At 36.7% G+C, this 20,579-nt stretch overlaps 2 protein-coding genes across 3 annotated transcripts; one reads left to right on the top strand and one right to left on the bottom strand.

The window, feature by feature from the left end:
* Positions 1 to 521: 521 nt before the first annotated feature.
* On the bottom strand, positions 522 to 6,228 carry ubald1b (UBA-like domain containing 1b). The gene is made up of 3 exons (XM_059559295.1): positions 5,975 to 6,228; positions 5,575 to 5,628; positions 522 to 1,498 (listed from the first exon to the last, which is right to left on the bottom strand). Exons 1-3 carry the CDS (start codon positions 6,080 to 6,082, stop codon positions 1,202 to 1,204), a joined length of 459 nt encoding a protein of 152 aa, XP_059415278.1. The 5' UTR covers positions 6,083 to 6,228; the 3' UTR covers positions 522 to 1,201.
* A 2,144-nt stretch (positions 6,229 to 8,372) lies between these two features.
* mgrn1b (mahogunin, ring finger 1b) lies at positions 8,373 to 19,626 on the top strand. 2 transcript variants are annotated; one of them, XM_059559284.1, is made up of 17 exons: positions 8,373 to 8,981; positions 9,547 to 9,665; positions 9,764 to 9,852; positions 9,999 to 10,148; positions 10,877 to 10,994; positions 11,203 to 11,269; positions 11,459 to 11,502; positions 11,596 to 11,643; positions 11,754 to 11,822; positions 12,188 to 12,347; positions 12,743 to 12,852; positions 12,939 to 13,153; positions 17,809 to 17,920; positions 17,997 to 18,042; positions 18,543 to 18,647; positions 18,884 to 18,927; positions 19,172 to 19,626. In XM_059559284.1, the coding sequence occupies exons 1-16, from the start codon at positions 8,894 to 8,896 to the stop codon at positions 18,922 to 18,924; spliced, it is 1,581 nt and encodes a 526-aa protein (XP_059415267.1). In that variant the 5' UTR covers positions 8,373 to 8,893; the 3' UTR covers positions 18,925 to 18,927; positions 19,172 to 19,626. The 2 variants fall into 2 exon arrangements, with proteins under 2 accessions (XP_059415267.1, XP_059415266.1); XM_059559283.1 differs by lacking the exon at positions 18,884 to 18,927 and having other exon boundaries at positions 8,374 to 8,981.
* Positions 19,627 to 20,579: the final 953 nt, after the last annotated feature.

The raw sequence follows: 20,579 nt of genomic DNA, 5'->3' as shown, positions 1-20,579 counted from the left end.
GAGAAGGTGTGTCCAAACTTTTGGTCTGTACTGTATATATATATAAAAAATTTGTTGTACTTGTTGTATACTAACCAACTTTAAATATATCATACATTTATCATACACAAAACAAACTTATACTCATAGCATTATGAAATTATACTTGTATGTATATTGTAATAAACATATGTATATTTTGAACTCAAATATATAAAAATGAGAGCTCAACATCAGTGTAATTATGTTCAATGTATGTAACTTTAGCTTGATCAGTGGGTCCATGTAATCATTTACCATGGTATAACAGGATACAAAGTTTAGGTGTACATACATTGACCCTAATTACACTGGAAGGAAAAAAAATCAAATATTTTACTACACAAACAGGAACTACTCCACCAAGCATTTTGCAATATATATATATATATATTTATTTAAAAACACAGCAAATAGGAAATAATAACCATCACATAGTCCACAAATATTGTGGAGGCAGTGTGAACACAGTTACAGGAAGATGATCGGTGAAAAGAAATCGGAGGAATATATTCTTGCTTAATATATTTAAATAGGGATTTGAGATAAAACAAAGTGTCCTCTGAGTGTTGAGCAGAACCACAGAGTGCAATATTCTGGGTATAAAACACTACTTATACTGTACCATTATTTTAATATAAAATGCCAATGTAGTTCATTACAAAGTCATAAAGAAGTCAAAAATGACAGACCAGTCCAAAAGATGATGTGTTTTTTTTTGCAGTAAACCTGTTGATTAAAGAGACAGTCCATCATCGTTTACTCACTCTCATGTCCTTCCAAACATGTATGACTTTCTTTTCTCTGTGGAACGTTAAAGAAGATATTCTGAAGATGTATTTTGTCCATAAAATGAATGACATGACCCACTGCAGGTGTTTAGTACACAGTGCAAAATCCAGTATACACCGTTAGTTGAGAACTGACAGTATTGCATAACACATTCATTTGTCTGAGGTTTTCTGTGAATATGCTACTCATTCTGTCCATCTTTTTTGGTTATCGCCAAAAGAAAAGCAATTTTAAAAGAGTCCCAGATCTCCTGTGGGCTCAGAGAAGAGGCCACACTTTGCTCCAGCACACTTCACTGCATCCCAGCGCTCTCGCCGCCACCGCCGAAGTCTTCAAGAGGAAGGTCCATCCTCCTCTTCCTGTAAGGTGTGATGGCTAGTTAAAGCAGTCTCTATCTCTCGGCCTCCATGATGAAACTAGCATGCTCGGCAGAGGCTTGTTGAGTCACGGCCGCCGGCCAGCCCGGTGAGGGTGTTTGGGGCATGAGCTGACCTGGAGTCCATCGCCCCTGATGACCGGGGGTTGCCGGAGGGCTCATGGCCCAGTTGGTGTGAGGACCTGGTGACGTGGCCATAGAAGCGATGGGACTGCTGTTGCCGAAGCTTTCGGAGGCTTTAAGATGAGAGAACATGACTAGGGCGTCTGGGAAGTTGGGTGGTGTCGCTGGGGTGTTGGCTGGAGTGCACATCTGGAAACAAAGAGAGAACAGATTTGAATCTGGCACGTGTTTAACCCACAACCCACAAAGCAGACTTTTTTTTAAAAACCATGTACACTGAATGGAGAATTTGCAGAATCCCAGCAACAGAGTCACTTTCAGAAACAGGGAATTCAGGAAGTTCTTGAAATGTGTTGTAGACCTCAGGACATGATAGAACAATGATTGGCCACATTTCCTTAATAAACACCACAAATTTTGCTATAGCAACGTTTAGTCTTTCAGACGCCAGCTTTAGGAAGATAATCAGTGAAAAACCACACCTATGACATTTTTTGTGGCATGTTGTGCTCCTGCTGATAAAAGCAAATTAGAAAGAATTTATAGAATCTAAATGCTGTATTTCATATATACGATTGGTCAGTCACAACACTGTATTCAAATATTGTTTGATAATGAATGCTAAACTGCATATTTTTACTTTTATTCATCAAGGATGTGTTAAATTGATCCAAAGTGACAGTGAAAACGTATGTTATGAAAGATTTCTGTTTGAAAATGCTGTTCTTCTGACCTTTGTTCATCAAAAAAAAAACAAAAAATAAAACAGTTTTAACATTGATAATAGTCAAAATGTTTATTGATCGTCAAATCATCATATTAGAATGATTTCTGAAGGATTATAAGACTCTGAAGATTGGAGTGATGGTGCTTAAAATTCACCTTTGCATCACAGGAATAAATAAAACTTTTAAATATAACTGACACAGCCATTCAGAATTGTAATAAAATTTGAAATATTACAGATTTTCCTGTATTGTGTTTAAATAATGTCTGGATGAACATAAGAGACTTTCAAACATATTTAAAAGAATAACAAAATCTTATGAATTCTCTTGGGCAGCTGATTTCCTGAATACATGGGCTAGCTTCTCATATCATGCCACAATAAAATAAAAATGATAAAATAATTTCATTAATGTTTCAAGTCAAGAACATTTATTTAGTAAATAGTTCTGTAAAAAGTTGATTGTTAAATCGATTTTAAGCAGTTATTTCACTCAGCTCTGAGGGCTTTCATAAATACTGACTAGGGTTTGGTTTACCAATGCACAGGAAAAATCAGATTTGTCCTTTGACAGTAATTTAAAAGTATAGCCATGTCTGAAACACAAGTATAGCATTATATTGTACCAGTGGATCAAGGATCAGCTGGTTTATCAGCAATCAAGTTCCATCAACTGCAACGAAAACCCCTCACACACCCTGGGACATGCTTTCTGTTGAAATATGAGAATAATAATGGAACCCTGAAACTGAAAGCTGCATGAGTAAAGTCTTTTCTTGAGAAGAGCTCAAACAATACGCTGTCCTTCGAAAGTGTAATTTGTCTCTGCTTTCCAGTCAGAAGTCACACACAGATCATTCTTGCAGTATAAATCACCTGTCTTCTCATACTCTTAGGGGGCCAAACATTTTAAAGGAGTCATATGGTGCTATTTCAAGGTTTCTTTTCCCTTTGGAGTGTTACAAGCTGACTGTGTATAGATAAGATCCCTGAAGTTGCAAAGACTAAAGTCTCAAGTCCAAAGAGATATTCTTTATCAAAGTCAAGACTCTGCCAAGCCCCCCTAAAACAGCTCATTCAAACACCCCCCCACACATCTACTTCACGATGTGGAAATATTTGCGTAATGCCACCCAAATGTTCACGCAAAGAAAGCAGTCGTGGTTTCTGTAACCGTAGTTAGTGTTGAAGCAGTCATGTCAGTGAGATGCTGTGTGTATCTAGGTGAAGGAAAAGCACTTTATTTGGCCTTCCGAAAGTATATGCAATTTTTGAGATTACTTACAACAGAACAGCAACGCATTTTATGGATGACCGTTTTGTGAACCTAGGAGAGGAGGTCATTCTGACTTTGCTACGACAATCTGGCACTTCTGAATCAGCTACTGTGGAGTTTAGCGTATTGTGTGTCTGTGTGTGTGTGTGTGTGTGTGTGTAACACATAGGAGCTTCATCACTGTGTCTGTCACGTGTCTCTGTTCAGCAGCCATATCACCCTGGAGCCCAAGACCGGTTTCCCACTGAAGCTAAGCAGGGCTGAGCCTGGTCAGTACCTGGATGGGAGACCTCCTGAGAAAACTAGGTTGCTGCTAGAAGAGGTGCTAGTGAGGCCAGTAGGGGGTGCTCACCCTGTGATCTGTGTGGGTCCTAGCGCCCCAGTGTAGTGACGGGGACACTATACTGTCAACAAGCACCGTCCTTCGGATGAGACGTTAAACCGAGGTCCTGACTCTCTGTGGTCATTAAAAATCCCAGGATGTCTTTCGAAAAGAGTAGAGGTGTGACCTCGGCATCCTGGCTAAATTCGCCCATTGGCCTCTGACCATCATGGCCTCCTAACAATCCCCATATCTGCTGATTGGCTTCATCACTCTCTCTCCTCTCCACCAATAAGCTGGTGTGTGGTGGGCATTCTGGCGCACTATGGCTGCCGTCGCATAATCCAGGTGGATGCTGCACACTAGTGGTGGATGAGGAGATACCCCCTGACAATGTAAGCGCTTTGAGTGCCTAGTAAAGCACTATATAAATTTAATGAATTATTATTATTATTATTACTGTAAGTATGTTTTGTATTCAAGTATTTGCTATTGAATGTTCAAATGTGGAGTTTACCGCATTGTGTGTGTGTGTGTAACACATAGGAGCTTCATCACTGTGTCTGTCACCTGTCTCTGTTCCTCTTTCAGGCTTGAACTGATGGTAAATCTAAGGACATTATTAACAGTCTTTACATTTATTCTGAAAGATGAAGCTCACGATTATGGAAAGAGGAGTTACATTTCCGACGAGTGCTTGCGGTGTTCGGCCAATCACAATGCACTAGGTCAGTTGGCCAATCAGAGCAGCGCTTGTCTGAAGGAGGGACTTTGTAGAAAACGACGCGTTTGAGAGAGACAGGGCATAGAGGAACTACAATAATGTACAGTATTTTAAGTAAAGTACAGTATTGTAAGTATGTACAGTATTTATTTTTTTTAACATTAGAGTATGTCAACATATTCTGTTCCACCAAATACACAAAATAATGATCTTTAAAAAAAAAAAAAAAAAAAAAAAAAGTCATATGGCCCCTTTAAGCAAATATAATTCAATAATAATAATCTAAAATAAATCCAAATTTTTACTTTAATCAGAATCTTGATTTGATTGCTGTTTTCCTTTTGTCATGTTATTTGCTTTAGATGTACTGTAAGACACTGGGAATATATGAATTAAATGTATTATCACACCTGTTGTTAGTCGCTAATTAAAAAAAGCAGCCAATCGCGTGGCGCTGGTGACGTCAACATAGCAGCGCCCCTAAGTATGACCCGCTCTCTGAAGAATAAAACAGCCTTTCCTAAAATACTGATATGAGTAAGTCTCATGTGGGTATACTGTACCTCATTTAAATATTGCATCATTTAAGCGATGCTCATTTTATGAAGTAAACCTTCTTACTTATCAAACTAGTATGTGCATTTGTAAGTGAGACGCAAATGAGGTGCTTTCCAAGGGTTAACTAAATGAGATTTGCTTTGCATGTGACCGGTAGTGTTAATACTTCTGAGTAATTCCAAACAGATTCCTTTCATTTCAAATATCTGCTAAATAATTACAAATGTGAGTATTTAAGCCAGTGAGGTTTTGAACATGGTACACTGCGTTTCTATCGTCCCGATCTTATTGTTTTAGTGCCAGTGTGCCAAGTCAAGCGCGCGCGCTCTCTCTCTCTCTCTCTCTCTCTCTCTCTCTTTCCTGGAATCGCCCTCCCTCCCCCACAACTTTGGACACGTTTGCAAAAATGCAAGTCCCATGAGTCCAGATTGTTATATCAAATTACATATCAAAACATTTAATCAACTACCTAAAGGAGACTATCTGTGCTTCAACGACAAAGTTACGGATTTTAAATGACATAATTGTAGCCTTCGCTAGAAACATGTCAGCCTGTGTTTATTTTTGTCTGACTCGTGCTCTCAAACATGGCGGAAGTCATAATAACAGATATGAAAAACTATCAATTAACGACAAGAAAAATAAAAAACATACTCACCATTTGATGGCTGTAAGGAATATTAGCCTCTTGGAAAAATGTACTGAGAGCAGTCTGCAACACCATAATAAAGAGTTAGAAGTGCATTAATTCATACATACTCGAGGAAGTAGTGTAAAATGTGCATTGGTGGGCTTTGAATATAACATAAAACATAACTTAATAGACTTTCCATTTCACTGAAGCCACCATTTTAAATCACTTTTAAAATAATTTATAATTGTAACAATAATGATTTTCAATGTCTAATTTATAAGACAGTGCTGTCTGGTGCTTGTCTCGCATGATTGTAAATTAAATCTATATATAAATAAACTAAAATTAATAATAGTGATTTATGCAATTTTTTTGCTGTGCCACAAGACAAGTTTGATGTACCCTTACAAACAAGCAAGCATACCTCAAACTGCCAGTGTGAAGCTTGTAGAAGCCGCTTTGCTTGATCTGCCGCACATCCGGCTGTAAGAACAAACTGATTTATCATAACCTGATGCCTTAGCTCGTCCATATTTAGTTAAGAAACCTGTGTGATTTCGTCAGCTTCAAAGTTTCAGCTTGCAGTTTTCAAGCCGCGCTCAAACATCAACTTGTCGGCTGGAAACAAAAACAAAAAAATGTTGTGAGTTCAGTTGAGCCATCCCACTCATGAGTGTCAGAGAGGAACTCTGGGATTTGTAGTCAAGAAATGAACGCTTGTTTAATACAGGGCGGACAGACATCTGGTTTCCATGCATATTAAATGTATGTTAAATTTAAACAGACTTTAAGGTTTCACCACTCACTGCTGGGATTTATCATTAGTTTTCATCAAATAAACAGTTTTTGGCATGCTTATGTGTAATATTGTAGTTGTTTGGTACTTCATATCTTTCTTAATGGCTGTGTTACTTGCCTTAAATGACTTACATTTGTCTATATATTAAGGAAGGCATTGAAAACGTGGCTATTAATAGACTAAGTAAGTAGACAATTGCACTTGGAAGAGTTGTGAAGAAACCACATAGTTTGTGCTCAGAATGAGCCTTAAAATGCAAAATTATGTCTAATTTGAAATAGTAAATCCATGTCCAAAAATCACAAACAGAAAATAACATTTAAAAAGTTAAAGTTGTAGTTATTGTATATTCACAATTTGTTAAAATGAAATGATTTTTGGTGAATAGTATATTACAACCATTTAGAGACAGACATAATATTAATAATAACAATTATTCATCACTATTATCTATGAATAAACAACAGGGGACAACACGTTTTTGTAAGATGTGGGTTTCACTATTGTTATTATTATTATTATTTGTAATCTTTTTTCAAAATAGCATATGTTACAAAAAACGAGAAAATGTATCTAACAACTATTACCCCCCAAACCCACCAAACATCAAGAATCTGAAAATATATAAAATAAAATACAGATAAATAAATAAAATATATTTTAAATATTACAAATTATTGTATAGTCACAATCTGTCAAAATGAAATTATTTTATATATCTGTCACAATCTAGTCACAATCTGTCAAAATGAAATTATTTTATATATATATATATATATATATATATATATATATATATATATATATATATATATATATATATATATAAAATAATTTCATTTTGACAGATTGTGACTATACAATAATTTGTAATATTTAAAATATATTTTATTTATTTATGTGTATTTTATTTTATTTATTTTCAGATTCTTGATGTTTGGTGGGTTTGGGGGGTAATAGTTGTTAGATACATTTTCTCGTTTTTTGTAACACATGCTATTTTGAAAAAAGATTACAAATAATAATAATAATAACAATAGTGAAACCCACATCTTACAAAAACGTGTTGTCCCCTGTTGTTTATTCATAGATAATAATAAATATGATTTCAATTATATTTTGACCATTGAACAAGGAAATGTCCCTTCATTTCATAAATTTAGATTTATATATATTTTACATACAGTTAAAGTTAATTTACATTTAGTCATTTAGCAGACATTTTGACTTACAAATGAGGATAATAAAAAAATCATTATCAACAAAAGAGCAATAATATGTAAGAGCTGTGATAAGTCCAGTTAGCCTAATGAAAATGCTAGTGTTAGAGGGTAAATTTTTATAATAAATAAAAAGAAAACAAGCAGATAGAATAGAAAAAGGAATAGAGAATGCTAGTGTTAGAGGGTCTTTTTTAAATAAATATAAAACAAGTTAAAAAAAGAAAAGGAATAAGAATAGAGAATGCTAGTGTTAGAGGGTAAGTTTTTATAATAAATAAAAAGAAAACAAGCAGATAGAATAGAAAAAGGAATAGAGAATGCTAGTGTTAGAGGGTCTTTTTTAAATAAATATAAAACAAGTAAAAAAAAAAGAAAAAGAATAAGAATAGAGAATGCTAGTGTTAGAGGGTAAGTTTTTATAATAAATAAAAAGAAAACAAGCAGATAGAATAGAAAAAGGAATAGAGAATGCTAGTGTTAGAGGGTCTTTTTTAAATAAATATAAAACAAGTAAAAAAAAGAAAAAGAATAAGAATAGAGAATGCTAGTGTTAGAGGGTAAGTTTTTATAATAAATAAAAAGAAAACAAGCACTCACAATAAAAATAGAACAGAGAGCGCATAATTATAGATATTACAGATATTTAGGCCACCAAATTTACATTAGTGTCCGTGTCTCAGCGAGATGACAAATGAAGCTTATGTTCTCTTGAATAGATGAAAACAGAGCTCTCATGGTCAGCTCAGCCAATCGCAGAAGCTTGAGCTCTTTTGATTGGACGATAATTCGCTTCACGTGACAAGCTCAGCCAATCACGTGGCGATATGCTACAACCCTCTCGGGGTCACCTCGCAACAACGATTTCCTTGTGTTGTGTTTTCACGAAGAAAACACAGCGGCTGTTATATCCGAGAGGAAACAACAGGGACAGAATTATCCGCAAGTCTTTTATAATTTACTTTTGTGTGTTTATGTGCCTGTTCGCATCTTGTTTTAGTGGGTACCAGTTCGTGACAGGCGAACGAACTAACGTTAGCTAGGTGCTGGCTTGCTAGTCAGTTAGCCACAAAGTGTCGAGTCTGATCCAGCGGACTGAACTGAATTGAACTAAACATCACATAACACGACTGTACAAGACACATCTGATCCGACTCAGAAGAACAAAGATGCCGATCAAACACCTGTCATGTTAATTTGAGCGCTTTGTCGGTTCGGAGCCGTTGTTGTTATCACGCGGCTAAGGTTAACTTAGCTGACTTGTTGTTGTGCGCATTTAATAACCACTAACGTTAGTTTGATCTGATTGGACTGTGTTGGTGAAATGGGTTCAATTCTCAGTCGAAGAATCGCTGGTGTTGAGGACATCGACATCCAGGCCAATTCTGCATACAGATATCCTCCGAAATCAGGTAAGACTGACTGTTGTGATACAAGGCTCTCAAGATACAAGGTCTTGTAAGCACTTAATTCCAATAGATTGATTTCATGAGCTCAGATAAGCGCCCACTCATCTAATAACGATGTAGTTAAAGATCTATATGTAAAAGGATCACTACGTGCAAGTTTCACTGCCAGTGTAAAGGATGCCTTCATGGTTTCTTCACATATATCTCTTCCAAGTGTAATTGTCTACTTAGCCTATTTATAGCCACGTTTTCAATGCTTTCCTAACTATATAGACAAATTTAGGTCATTTAAGGGAAGTAACACGGCCATTAAGAAAGGTATTAAGTACCAAACAACTACAATATTTACACATGAGCATGCCTAAAACTGTTTATTTGATCTGAGGACACAATGCAAAATGTAACTTATTATAGTCCTGTTGATGGATGTGGTGAAGAATGTCGAAAAGATGAAAACTAATGATAAATCCCAGCAGTGGAGACCTTGATGTAAAGTCTGTTTGTAAGAATTTAACATAAATTTAATATGAGGCGTCAGATTATATAATTACTGTTTTCTTTCTCCAAGGAAACTATTTTGCCAGCCATTTTTTCATGGGAGGAGAGAAGTTTGACACCCCTCATCCAGAGGGTTACCTTTTTGGAGAAAACATGGATCTCAACTTCCTTGGTAACCGCCCAGTGCAGGTACATCTGAAGTTTGAAGGTTTTCTGACTTGGGTTTGTGGTATTTCCACTGTCGTGGTCTCTTTTTCATGTTTTATTTTTTGCATTACCTGCCACAGTTTCCCTATGTTACTCCAGCGCCCCATGAGCCGGTCAAGACATTGAGAAGTCTTGTCAATATCAGAAAAGACTCGTTACGATTGGTCAGGTACTGATTCAGGATTGCTATATGAAATCTAATCAATCATATCTTGATAAAAAATGAATTCAGTTGGTGCTGTATGTAGTCACTTCTATTCTGTTATTGACACATCTGCTTTTAAGTAATGTAGCATTGTCATTGTCAATTTGTAGGTATAAAGATGATGCTGATAGTCCTACTGATGATGAAGGCACAAAACCAAGGGCCTTGTATGGAGTGGAGTTCACCTTTGACTCTGATGCAAGAGTGGCCATCACTATCTACTGTCAGGCTTTTGAGGAGTTCTCCAATGGGATGGCAATGTAAGGATAGTTACTAATAGTTTAAATTAAAGGTGCTCTAAGTGATGTCACACATTTTTTAGGCCAAAACATTTTTTGTCACATCCAGCAAACATCTCCTCACTATCCACTAGCTGCTTGTCCCCTGAACACACTGTTAAAAAACGGGGTCTCTCTAGACACCACAGGCTCCACAAACAACAAGAAAAACAAACTGGGCTCACCCGCACCATGAAACATAACAAACTGTTCCAGCCAATAACCGACAAGAAAGATTTGGGGGTGGGGTTTAGGGGGTTAGTGCACAGATGAGGAGGAGGGAGGGTCTAGCTAGCCTCCATTTTGTTTGACAACAATTCGAACGTCAACAAGAAGTTACGACTCACGGCATCGCTTAGAGCACCTTTAAACATTACAAGGTCAGAAATAAAAAAAGAGAACAAAAAAATTCAGCAACTCGCTTTGTGTAAGAATAGCAGTTTGTAAAGAGATGGATTACATAATCCTTTGAGTAACTCCTTTATGCAGTTGTTCTTGTTCTGCTTTAAAAGTTAATTTGTAAAGCTGTGCATGTACAAAAGCTTAGTAATTGCAATCAGTCACTGGAGCCCCTGAGCCAAAGAGAATTTACTTTTAAATATGGAAAATCTCTGTAAATGTATTGAATATTATCTGAAGTACCTTAATGGCATTATTATGAAAATGTGTTTATGATATTTGTGCACTAACAGTATATTTCTCTTCTTAAGATACAACCCCAAAACCCCTGCACTGGTCTCGGAAACTGTATATTACAAAAGAGGGGTAAGCCAGCAGTTTACCCTTCCATCCTTCAAGATCGATTTCTCTGAATGGAAGGAAGAAGATGTAAGTATCTTCAGTCTAGCTCAGTGCTGTCTCTCTCCTCTGATGGTCAAATCCAAACTGGCTTCTAAGATATTGATTTTACCTCTGCATTATTAGTTTGCACGTAATGAAAGGCAAGATCAAGCAAATCCAATAAAATGAAAATGCCTTGCGTTGGAAGATGTCAATTATTTGACCTCAGTTATGCATTTCTCTTCTTTTTTTTTAGCTCAACTTTGATTTAGACAGAGGTGTTTTTCCCATGGTGATTCAGGCTGTGGTTGATGAAGGAGATGGTATGTTTTCAGGACCATTATAGTAGAATAGATTATAAATGATTAAATGGTTTGCTCGAACACTCAACACTTTTAACATGTTGTGTCTATACAGCGCAGTATTTCCTGAATATTTCAAAACAGAACCAATCAGTGTGTTTGCTTAGAGCTGTTAGCAATGTGCATTTTAATTGTAATCATTTATTTCAGATTGTTTTGGACATGCCCATGTACTGCTGGCAGCATTTGAAAGAGTGAGTTGACTGATGTCATATGCACACTTTCTGAAATGCTCCTTTGTAAGCAGGTGAGTATTTGTCGATAATGTTTTTTTTTTTTTTTTACAGCATGTTGATGGCAGTTTCTCAGTCAAACCTTTGAAACAGAAACAAATAGTGAGTATTAATTTCCATATTGTTCTGTTTGTTGCATTACAAGTACCAGTTAGAGATGGTAATGTGTTCATAATATTTTTGTTCCCTAAATATCTGCTTGTACACCACAGGTGGACCGTGTCAGCTACTTGTTACAGGAGATTTATGGAATTGAGAACAAGAACAATCATGAGACAAAGGTGAAAAGATGATCAATTTAAGTTCATTACATTTGTCCTAGTGCTGTCAAATGATTTATCTCGATTAATCGCATCCAAATTAAACTTTGTTTACATAATATATGCGTGTGTGCTTTGTATATTTATGTATATATAAATACAGGCACATGCATGTGTATATATTTCAGAAAAATATGTTAGGTTTATATATTAAATATATTTATATACAGTATAAATTGTACAAATATAAATACATGTAAATATTTGCTGTATGTGTGTGCATTTATATATATATATAATATATATATATACACAGTATATGTAAATATTTTGGATGCGATTAATCATGTTATAATGGAAAATCTCATTGTGATTTTTCTCCCCAGCCGTCTGATGATGAGAACAGTGACAACAGCAACGAGTGTGTGGTGTGTCTGTCAGATCTGCGGGACACCCTGATTTTGCCCTGTAGGCACTTGTGCCTGTGTAACTCCTGCGCTGATACTCTGCGCTACCAGGCCAACAACTGCCCGATCTGCCGACTGCGTATGTAACTGCTGTTAAAGGGATAGCACACCTAAAAATGAAAATCCTGTTGCCATTTACTTCTATGGAACACAAAAGAAGATATTTTGAAGAATGCTGATAACAAAACTGTTTCAGTTCCCATTGACTTAAAGCGTATTTCTTCCTTACAATGAAAGTCAATGGCAACCGAAACCACTGTATTTTCTGACCATATAGTGGAAGTCAGTGGGACCTGAAACCCTTTCGTTACCCACATTCTTCAAAATATATTATTTTCTGTTACACCGAAGGAAACATGATACGATTTATATTTTTGGTTGAACTATCAGTTCAACAGACCCATGGTTTTGTATCATTTGAGTAACATCCCAAATATGATGTCAATAAATTCAGTCTTTATTGTCTGTCTCCAGCGTTTCGAGCTCTTCTTCAGATTCGAGCTGTAAGAAAGAAGCCTGGAGCGCTTTCTCCTGTTTCCTTCAGCCCCGTGCTGGCTCAGAGCATGGATCATGATGAGCACTCGGTATGACACACATCCATCTGTGCTGTCTCTATACAAAACAACAAGGCATCACTCTCTGATTCTTATTGTTTTATCTCTGTCCTCAGAGCTCAGACTCTGTTCCCCCTGGGTTTGAGCCCATCTCACTGCTGGAGGCTTTGAACGGTCTTGGTGCCGTGTCCCCCGGCCTTCCGTCTGCTCCTCTCTATGATGAGATCAACTTCTCTGGGAGCCTGAGTGGAGAGAGCAGGCAGCTCAGCTCACCTGACCACTCTGGAGACAGCGGCGGACAGAAGAGCAAAGTCAGCAAGTCACCGGACAGGTAAACCTGACCCACTGCATGTTTGTTTTTGGATACTGACCCCGACAAGCAATTGGGCCTAACAACATTGTGTGGATATGTACACTATCATTCAAACATTTGGGATCAGTAAGATTTTTAAAATGTTTTTGAAAGAATTTTCTTATGCTCACCAAGCATTTCTTATGCTTTCCTGCAAAGCAAAGCTGAATTTTTAGCATTATTACTTCAGTCTTCATGTCACATGATCATTCAGAAATGATTTATTTGATGTGCTTCTGGGGAAAAATGATCAGCGTCGACAGTAGTGCTGATTCATGTTTCTGTGGAAACCGTGACACTTTTTTACTCTGGATTCAAAAAGAACAGTATTTATTTTTGGAAATAAATATTTTGTAACATTATACATTTCCTTAATATCACTTAATATAAAACATCCTTGCTGAGTAGATGTATTAATTTCTTCAAATTTCTGACCTTTTGAATGGTAGTGTATCTTTTAAAAACAGTCAGGTGAACAAGTCAAGTTTCTCTTTCCTTTGAACTCATTCTGCACTGCACAGATGTTTTACTAGGAAACAGGAAATATTTAATAGTGCCCCTATTATGGGTTATGAAAGGTTCATATTTTTGTTTTGGGAATCCCCACAACAGGTTGACATGCATGCTAGGTCAAAAAACACATTCATTGTCTTATAATATGCATTTATCTTTTATCTTATTTGCTCAATGACTCCCAAACAATTCACTCAATGATTCATTTTTCCAAGCCCCTCCTTTGCATGACCCTAATCTGCAGTGATTGGTCTGATTGGTCTCATTCTCATTGCATCATGAGCCTGTAACCCAGATGAAGCAGCGTTTGTAAGCGCTGTGCTGCTTTGTGTACAGCGTTACTGGGAAACCGGTCCAAAAGTGGCAACTAGTGGCAAAAAATGAATTTGCATTTTCATTTAGAGCAACCTGAAAAGACCAACAAGTGGGCGGGCAATATGCTAATGTTCAATGTTGATGTCAACATGAAATGGCTTGGGATTCATTTTAGAAAACGACTAGTTTTAATGAACCAGAGACGACTCATTTTTTATTATTTTATTTTTTGGGTGGGGAAAAACTTTGTACTCGGTGCACTTTCAGATTTAAAACAGGATGTCTTCATTCACTTAGAGCTGTGTTACACACTGCATGAAAGGTCATTTTCAAAAATCCATAATTGGGGCACAGGGATAAAAATAGCACTTATCAAACTATAATTGGCTTTGTAACACTGCTTTCAAAAATGAAATAATGTTTTTGACTGATCTCAAGTGAGATTGTTTGGTAAATAAATTCTTGTGACAGTGTAATAATAGGTGACCTATGGCAACTTGAGCTGAACTTCCTGCTTTAGGCTGGCTATGTGTCAGAGCAAGAGGTCATAAGCTTCTTCTTTCCATAAATCAGAACAATGACTCGGCTTGCCCTTTTCAGTACATCCTGTTGACGTAATGGCAATAAGGAAAATGTGCTCAATATCTTAGGAAGCAGGAATTTTTTATGACTCATTGTCCATCTTCCTGTTTTAACTAAAGTCATGGCCAAAGGTTTTGCAAGTGACAAATTTTGTGTTTTGCAAAGTTTGCTGCTTCAGTATTTGTAGATTATTTTTCCACGTTTCTATGGTATACTGAAAACCAATGATCAGCATATCTTATGTTTTAAATGCTTTTATTGTCAAAAAAATATATAATGAGTCAATATTTACAGCAGTGACCCTTGTTCTTCATAACCTCTGCAGTTCGCTCTGGTATGCTGGATATTAGCTTGTGAGCCAAGTCCTGACTGATGGAGATCCATTCTTGTCTTATTAGTTTTCAGAGTTGATCACAATTTGTGGGCTTATGCTCGTCCACTCCTGCCTTTTGAGGACTGATCACAGGTTCTCTGTGGGATTGAGATCCGAGGAGTTGCCTGGCCACAGATCCAAAATTTCAATATAATGATTTTTGAGCCAATTCTTTATCCATCTTGCTTTGTGACATGGTGCTCGATCATGCTGGAAAATGCACGGATCGTTGGAAGAAGTCACACTTGCAGGGCGTTTTGATACCATTATTTAATCACGGCAGTGTTTTTGGGCAGAATTATGAGAGAGTCCACTCCCTTGATTGAAAAAAAAGGCAACACATGAATGGTCTCAGAATGCTTCACTGTTGGCTCAACAAAAAGAATCATGGATGTGTTCACTAGGAATGTACGATCATGATTTTTCATGGCCGATCCCGATACCGATTTTTTTTTACAAGCAAACTGGCCGATTCCGAGACCGATTTCCGATTTTTTTTTTTTATCTTTAAGCAACAAACAAGAAAAAAGGAAAGTGTGCATAAACAAGATGTTTATTTGGTATTTAATAGGCCAAACTGGCTTTTGGCTATTGAAAACAATAACCATAACCATCTGAAATGAATGGCTGTAACTGCACAGTGAGTAGACTACGTTCAATACAAACACAGATGGTAAAAACATCAGCATTTAGCTTTTGTTTTTGAATTGGGTTGAAACTACATAGAACTGGCCTCAAATGAAAAGATTAACTGTGACCATGTGAAATTAAAGGCATTAACTGCGTAGTTCTACAATCCAAACAACACAATCAACACACATTCAATAAGAGGTTTCTTAATCAGCATTCAGTATTTGTTTTAGTTTTTAATTTGGTTTTAAATTAAAAAAAAGGTCTTTACCAGTAAGACTAAATAAAAGTATGGTATATAAATACATTATTCCAAAATGTTTAAATCAAATAATGTTGGTGCGAATAAAACAAAGATGCAAAGTGTTTCATTCATCCAATTAAAAAAAAACATTAGGGTAATGATTAATATTCAAATGATTCATCTATATTTTTTTACTTGAGCCAATGAAAAATAAATAACTATTGTCTCAAGTTAAAAAATATAGATGTGAATCATTATCCTAACATTTTTTAATTGATGAATGAAACACTTGTTTTAAGTGTGCTACAGCAGGTGATTTTTAAATCAAATTAAGTCGATGTAATTTTAAGGTAAAATAAAAATAATCATCCTATACAGAACTGACGTTTACGTTTACAATTTTGTCACAGTTTTTTACAAATACTGATTTTACTGTTTTAGGAAAGACTTTTATTTGTGCGCCAGTACACCAACGGCTGATCGCTTCCTGCTATCTGTGCCTCGGACATGTAGCTCAGCACTTTCAGTGCTAAATGGCTGCCCGTGTCCTGCGCACAGATTTCGAAATACTTCCACACAGATGACATAACGAATAATTACAATGTAGTCTGTGCACGCGGGCGCACTTCCGGAAAAATCGGCTGAGAAAAGACCAAAACCCGGCCGATCGCATATTTTAAGCAAAAACCAGCCGGTTCCGATTTATGGCCGGTCAACCGGTGCATCCCTAGTGTTCATCTTGTCTTCTCTGAACAGTTGATTTTCCAGATGTCCCAAGCAGTCGGAAGGGAGCTTCAGAGAAAATAACTTTGGCAACAGTCTTGTACTTCCTGCAGTATTTCAATCTGTCCATGACGTTTTTCTTGAAGAGAATTGGCGTCTTTGCTGCCCTTCTTGACACCAGGCTTTCGTCCAAAAGTCTTGGCTTCACTGTGCGTGCAGATGCTCTCACGACAACCTGCTGCCCTTCCTGAGCAAGATCTGCACTGCTGGAGACACGATTCCAGATGAGTCCTCAGGAGGAGACGTCCTGGCGCTTGATAGACACTCTGGGACATTTAGAAGACTACTACTTCACTACAGTCAAACCTATTCTTGTAGCAATTTCCTTGCATGTGAGGACATTATGATGCAAAGCATTGATCAATTATTTCAAATACATCTGATCAATCTACACAATTATCTAGAAACAATGTGAATGAACACCACAACAGCGTAAGCTGCAAACATTGCAAAACACAACATTTATGTCACTGCCAAAAAAAGTTGTCTTGACTGTAGAAGTGGACATTTCAAATTATTTCGTTGAGAGTTTTAACCATTAAAAAGATCGACTGACTGATTAATTGACAAAGAAATTAGTCCAGTAAAATAATAAAATTGTCAAATAAATAAACAACTGAAAGAGAAATGTTTCTATATTAATAAACACATCACGATTTAAAAGAAACCATAAAAAAACTGAAATAGACTGGAGAAGTAGATGCCCAGAAGTAGGATAAAGCACATATACAAATCTAGTGTCTATAAAAGCAATTGCATTTTTATCTTTTCACATGATGATGATAATAAAACAAAAAAATTGGCGAAAGTTTTTCCTGGTAATCAAAGAGGAAAAAATGTGCCTTCGTGGCACAAAAGTTTGCAGGGGAGAGGCACTTCTCTGAGAAGTGTCCACATTTGTTTATAGTAGTTTGTGTTCTCTGTTCATCTAACAGATCCCCTTCCTGTGGGCCCACTAACAATATCCAAATATACAGATTAGAAACACTTTGTACTTCATCACTGCTCATCACCCAGTGTCACATGTCCACAGCGCCACCCAGTGCATTTCATTTTAATAGTGAGATGAAAGCTAAAAGAGATTTTATTGTTTCCTGCGATAAGGATAACAAAGGGACAATCATTGTATAGTGTTGGTACTTGTAGACTTAATTAGTGCATCATTGCTTGTCCTTACAGTCTGTGTGTTTGCAGCACTCTACGCTCTCCATCGTCACCCATTCAGGAGGAGGATGAAGAAAAACTGTCAGAGATGTCGGATGCACAAGCTCACATGCTGCTGTCCAGCAGTCCTGCCCCCACTGAGGTCAGCAGCACAGCTCATAAAGCATCTTACACACGACCTGCACTTTTCTCATGTTCTTCTGTGTTTGTGTTGTTAGGGTACAGCAGGAGAGGACGCCCCCGATTCACTGTCTCCTGAAGATGGTGAGTGACTCTCAATAGAAATAGGAAAATAAAACAAATGCTATATTCTGTGAATGCTATTCTTCGTGTGTTAAATGGTTTTATCACAATAATGTCTTGAAAGCACACGTCAAAGTCATATTGTTTGCCACGTTGGCTACAAAAAGTTTTACCAAATGTCCAATTATAAATATTTTTATTTTTAAGGTTCTTTTAGTTTTGGGTAAGTTATTTCTCAAAATATTTTATTCTCCGTAATGTTGCATTTATTTGATCCAAAAATTAGTAATGCTATTTTGAATGTCTTTACTGTTACTTTTCATCAATTGAATGTGTCCTCATTGAACTGAAGTATTAATAACCCCAAGCTAAACAAGGGAGGTGTATATTACAAATATTTTGAAAGCAAGTGGAGAAGAAACAGTGCCCTGTTTGCATTAATATCAGACATTTCTCTTAACAAAAGAAGAGTCTATTGTGCAATTACAGCTTTTGTTTCTACTGTTTGTAAATCTATTCAGAGGATCGATTAAATTTGGAGGAAGAGGCGATGAATGACTGCGGCAGTGAGCACAGCAGCTTTACCAAAACTGAAAGTGACCTGCCTGGAGACCTGTCCCTCCACGGTGAGCGCACATCCGGACACAAGTGCCCATTGTGGATTCTTTAAGTGTGTCCTTTACAGAATGATTGTTGTCTTGAGCTTGTGTGCATTCCTCCCACAACACTGTTTGTTCTTACTCTCTTGCAAGTTGACAGACGCTATGTTTCTGGCTCTCGGTCATTCAGCTTATCTAACCTGTGTGCTATTTATTCCTTGACTTCCTTTCCCTGCCTTCTCTCGTGCTCTTGCTCTGGGCAGCTCTAGGTCCTGATTCCTGCTCTATTGGTTTGGAAGAGTAATGGGTATGTAGGCCTCTGTGTCCTTCTCTCGGCTCTTCCTCCATGTTCTTATCCTCAGTGCCGTGCAAACCTATACAGCACAAAAAGTTCTTCGGTTTCAAGTTTGGCTGGTTTAATCAATCATTAAATAGTTTCTTTGATGTCTTTGTTGTACTTTAAAGTAGCTGTTTCTAAAATATGGCATGTGATTTTATGATGATATTAGTGTGGAGTAGTTTTTTAACTGCAGTGTTGGTCATTTCTGTAGGGTTATCTGGCTCAATGGAGAGTCTGAACACTCAGAGTACCTGGTGCTCCAGCCAGCCGCTCCTGGGTCCCTCAAGCCATTTGCACATGGACGATGATGAACTGGATGTTTAACCCTGCCCATCTCCTTCTTTGTACAGCCCAATATGTCTCCACATTGCAGTTCGATGCACTCTCATTCCAGTATCCCACTTTGAATATGAATGACTCTTGTTCCAGGCCTTTTGTTTTTGAACATAAACTGGCTAAGGCTGATGAGCTTGTTCTGGTGGTCTGTTATATTTCTTGTGCTTGGTTTTAGGGCTCTATTTGATCAAGTTGCTTCACCCAAAATCACATTTACATTATTCAAACTCCGCATTATTATCTTTCTTCCATGAATCACTAAAGTTTATTATAAAGTACTTGTTAGACTCCAAAAACCAGTAAATTTAAATGATTAGTCTTTACTACATATATCAAGTAATCAAGTTTTCAGAAGCCATATGAAATACTTGTGATGAACAGACCAAACTCTAAACCATCTAATAATGTTCCTCACAATGACAAAATGCCTTCATGGTCTGCTTTTGGAGCTTCACAAACCATCGTTTCATGGAAAAAGATAAAATGCAGAGAGATAGATGATTATTTCTTTTAGTGAAATGGTAGATGGTTGTTGCAGATGAAATTACTGCTGATTTGTGGAGAAACTTAAAAAATAAAGTGCTTTTTTTAAATTGGCATCTGTTGCGAAGAACTTTTAACATCCAAGGAAACTTGCCATTGCACAAGAGGTTCTCTAGATGATTTAAATGTTATTCACACTAAGAAAAGCATTGTTTTATGAACCGTTTGCTGAAAGGTTCTTTGAGGAACTTGTGTGTATTTTTAAGAGTGCAGTTGATGGTGAAGCAGCTCATTTCAGTGCTTGGTTATGTAATGCTGGATATAGAGCTTTGACCCAGGACTTAATTATAACGGTAATAAACATACAGCAGCTTGTTACAATTACTAAACAAAGCACATTTCAATAAAAACTCATTTCAGGATATATGTACGAGTAATCGTAGAACTTAACAAATGATCATCTGTTAATGAGTGAATAATACAGAAATAGATTTGTAACAGTGCATTTGAAATTTTTTAGCAAGTACCGGTACTTAAATATCCTGAACTTATTTGTGTGTGTGCTAACTGAAAATGCAAATAACAGAAAAGCACTTCTGAATATATGTATATTCCTGATTTCAAATGTAATATTCATAGTGATCAAATACTGTCAGAAATGGTGGACTTGTTGTCAAGTTTATGACCAAATATTGTGCGGTCTAACAGTGCTTTAAATGTGCTTGCTTGTTCAGCTATTTTTGCTCTAAAACTAAAAGGACTAAAAAAAAGCCATGGTGCATTCTCTTTACATCATTATT

The sequence above is a fragment of the Carassius carassius genome, chromosome 1, assembly GCF_963082965.1.
Source record: "Carassius carassius chromosome 1, fCarCar2.1, whole genome shotgun sequence".
Taxonomy (NCBI): domain Eukaryota; kingdom Metazoa; phylum Chordata; class Actinopteri; order Cypriniformes; family Cyprinidae; genus Carassius; species Carassius carassius.
Note: the sequence above shows the minus strand (reverse complement) of the source record. Positions and strands in the feature narration are given on the sequence as shown.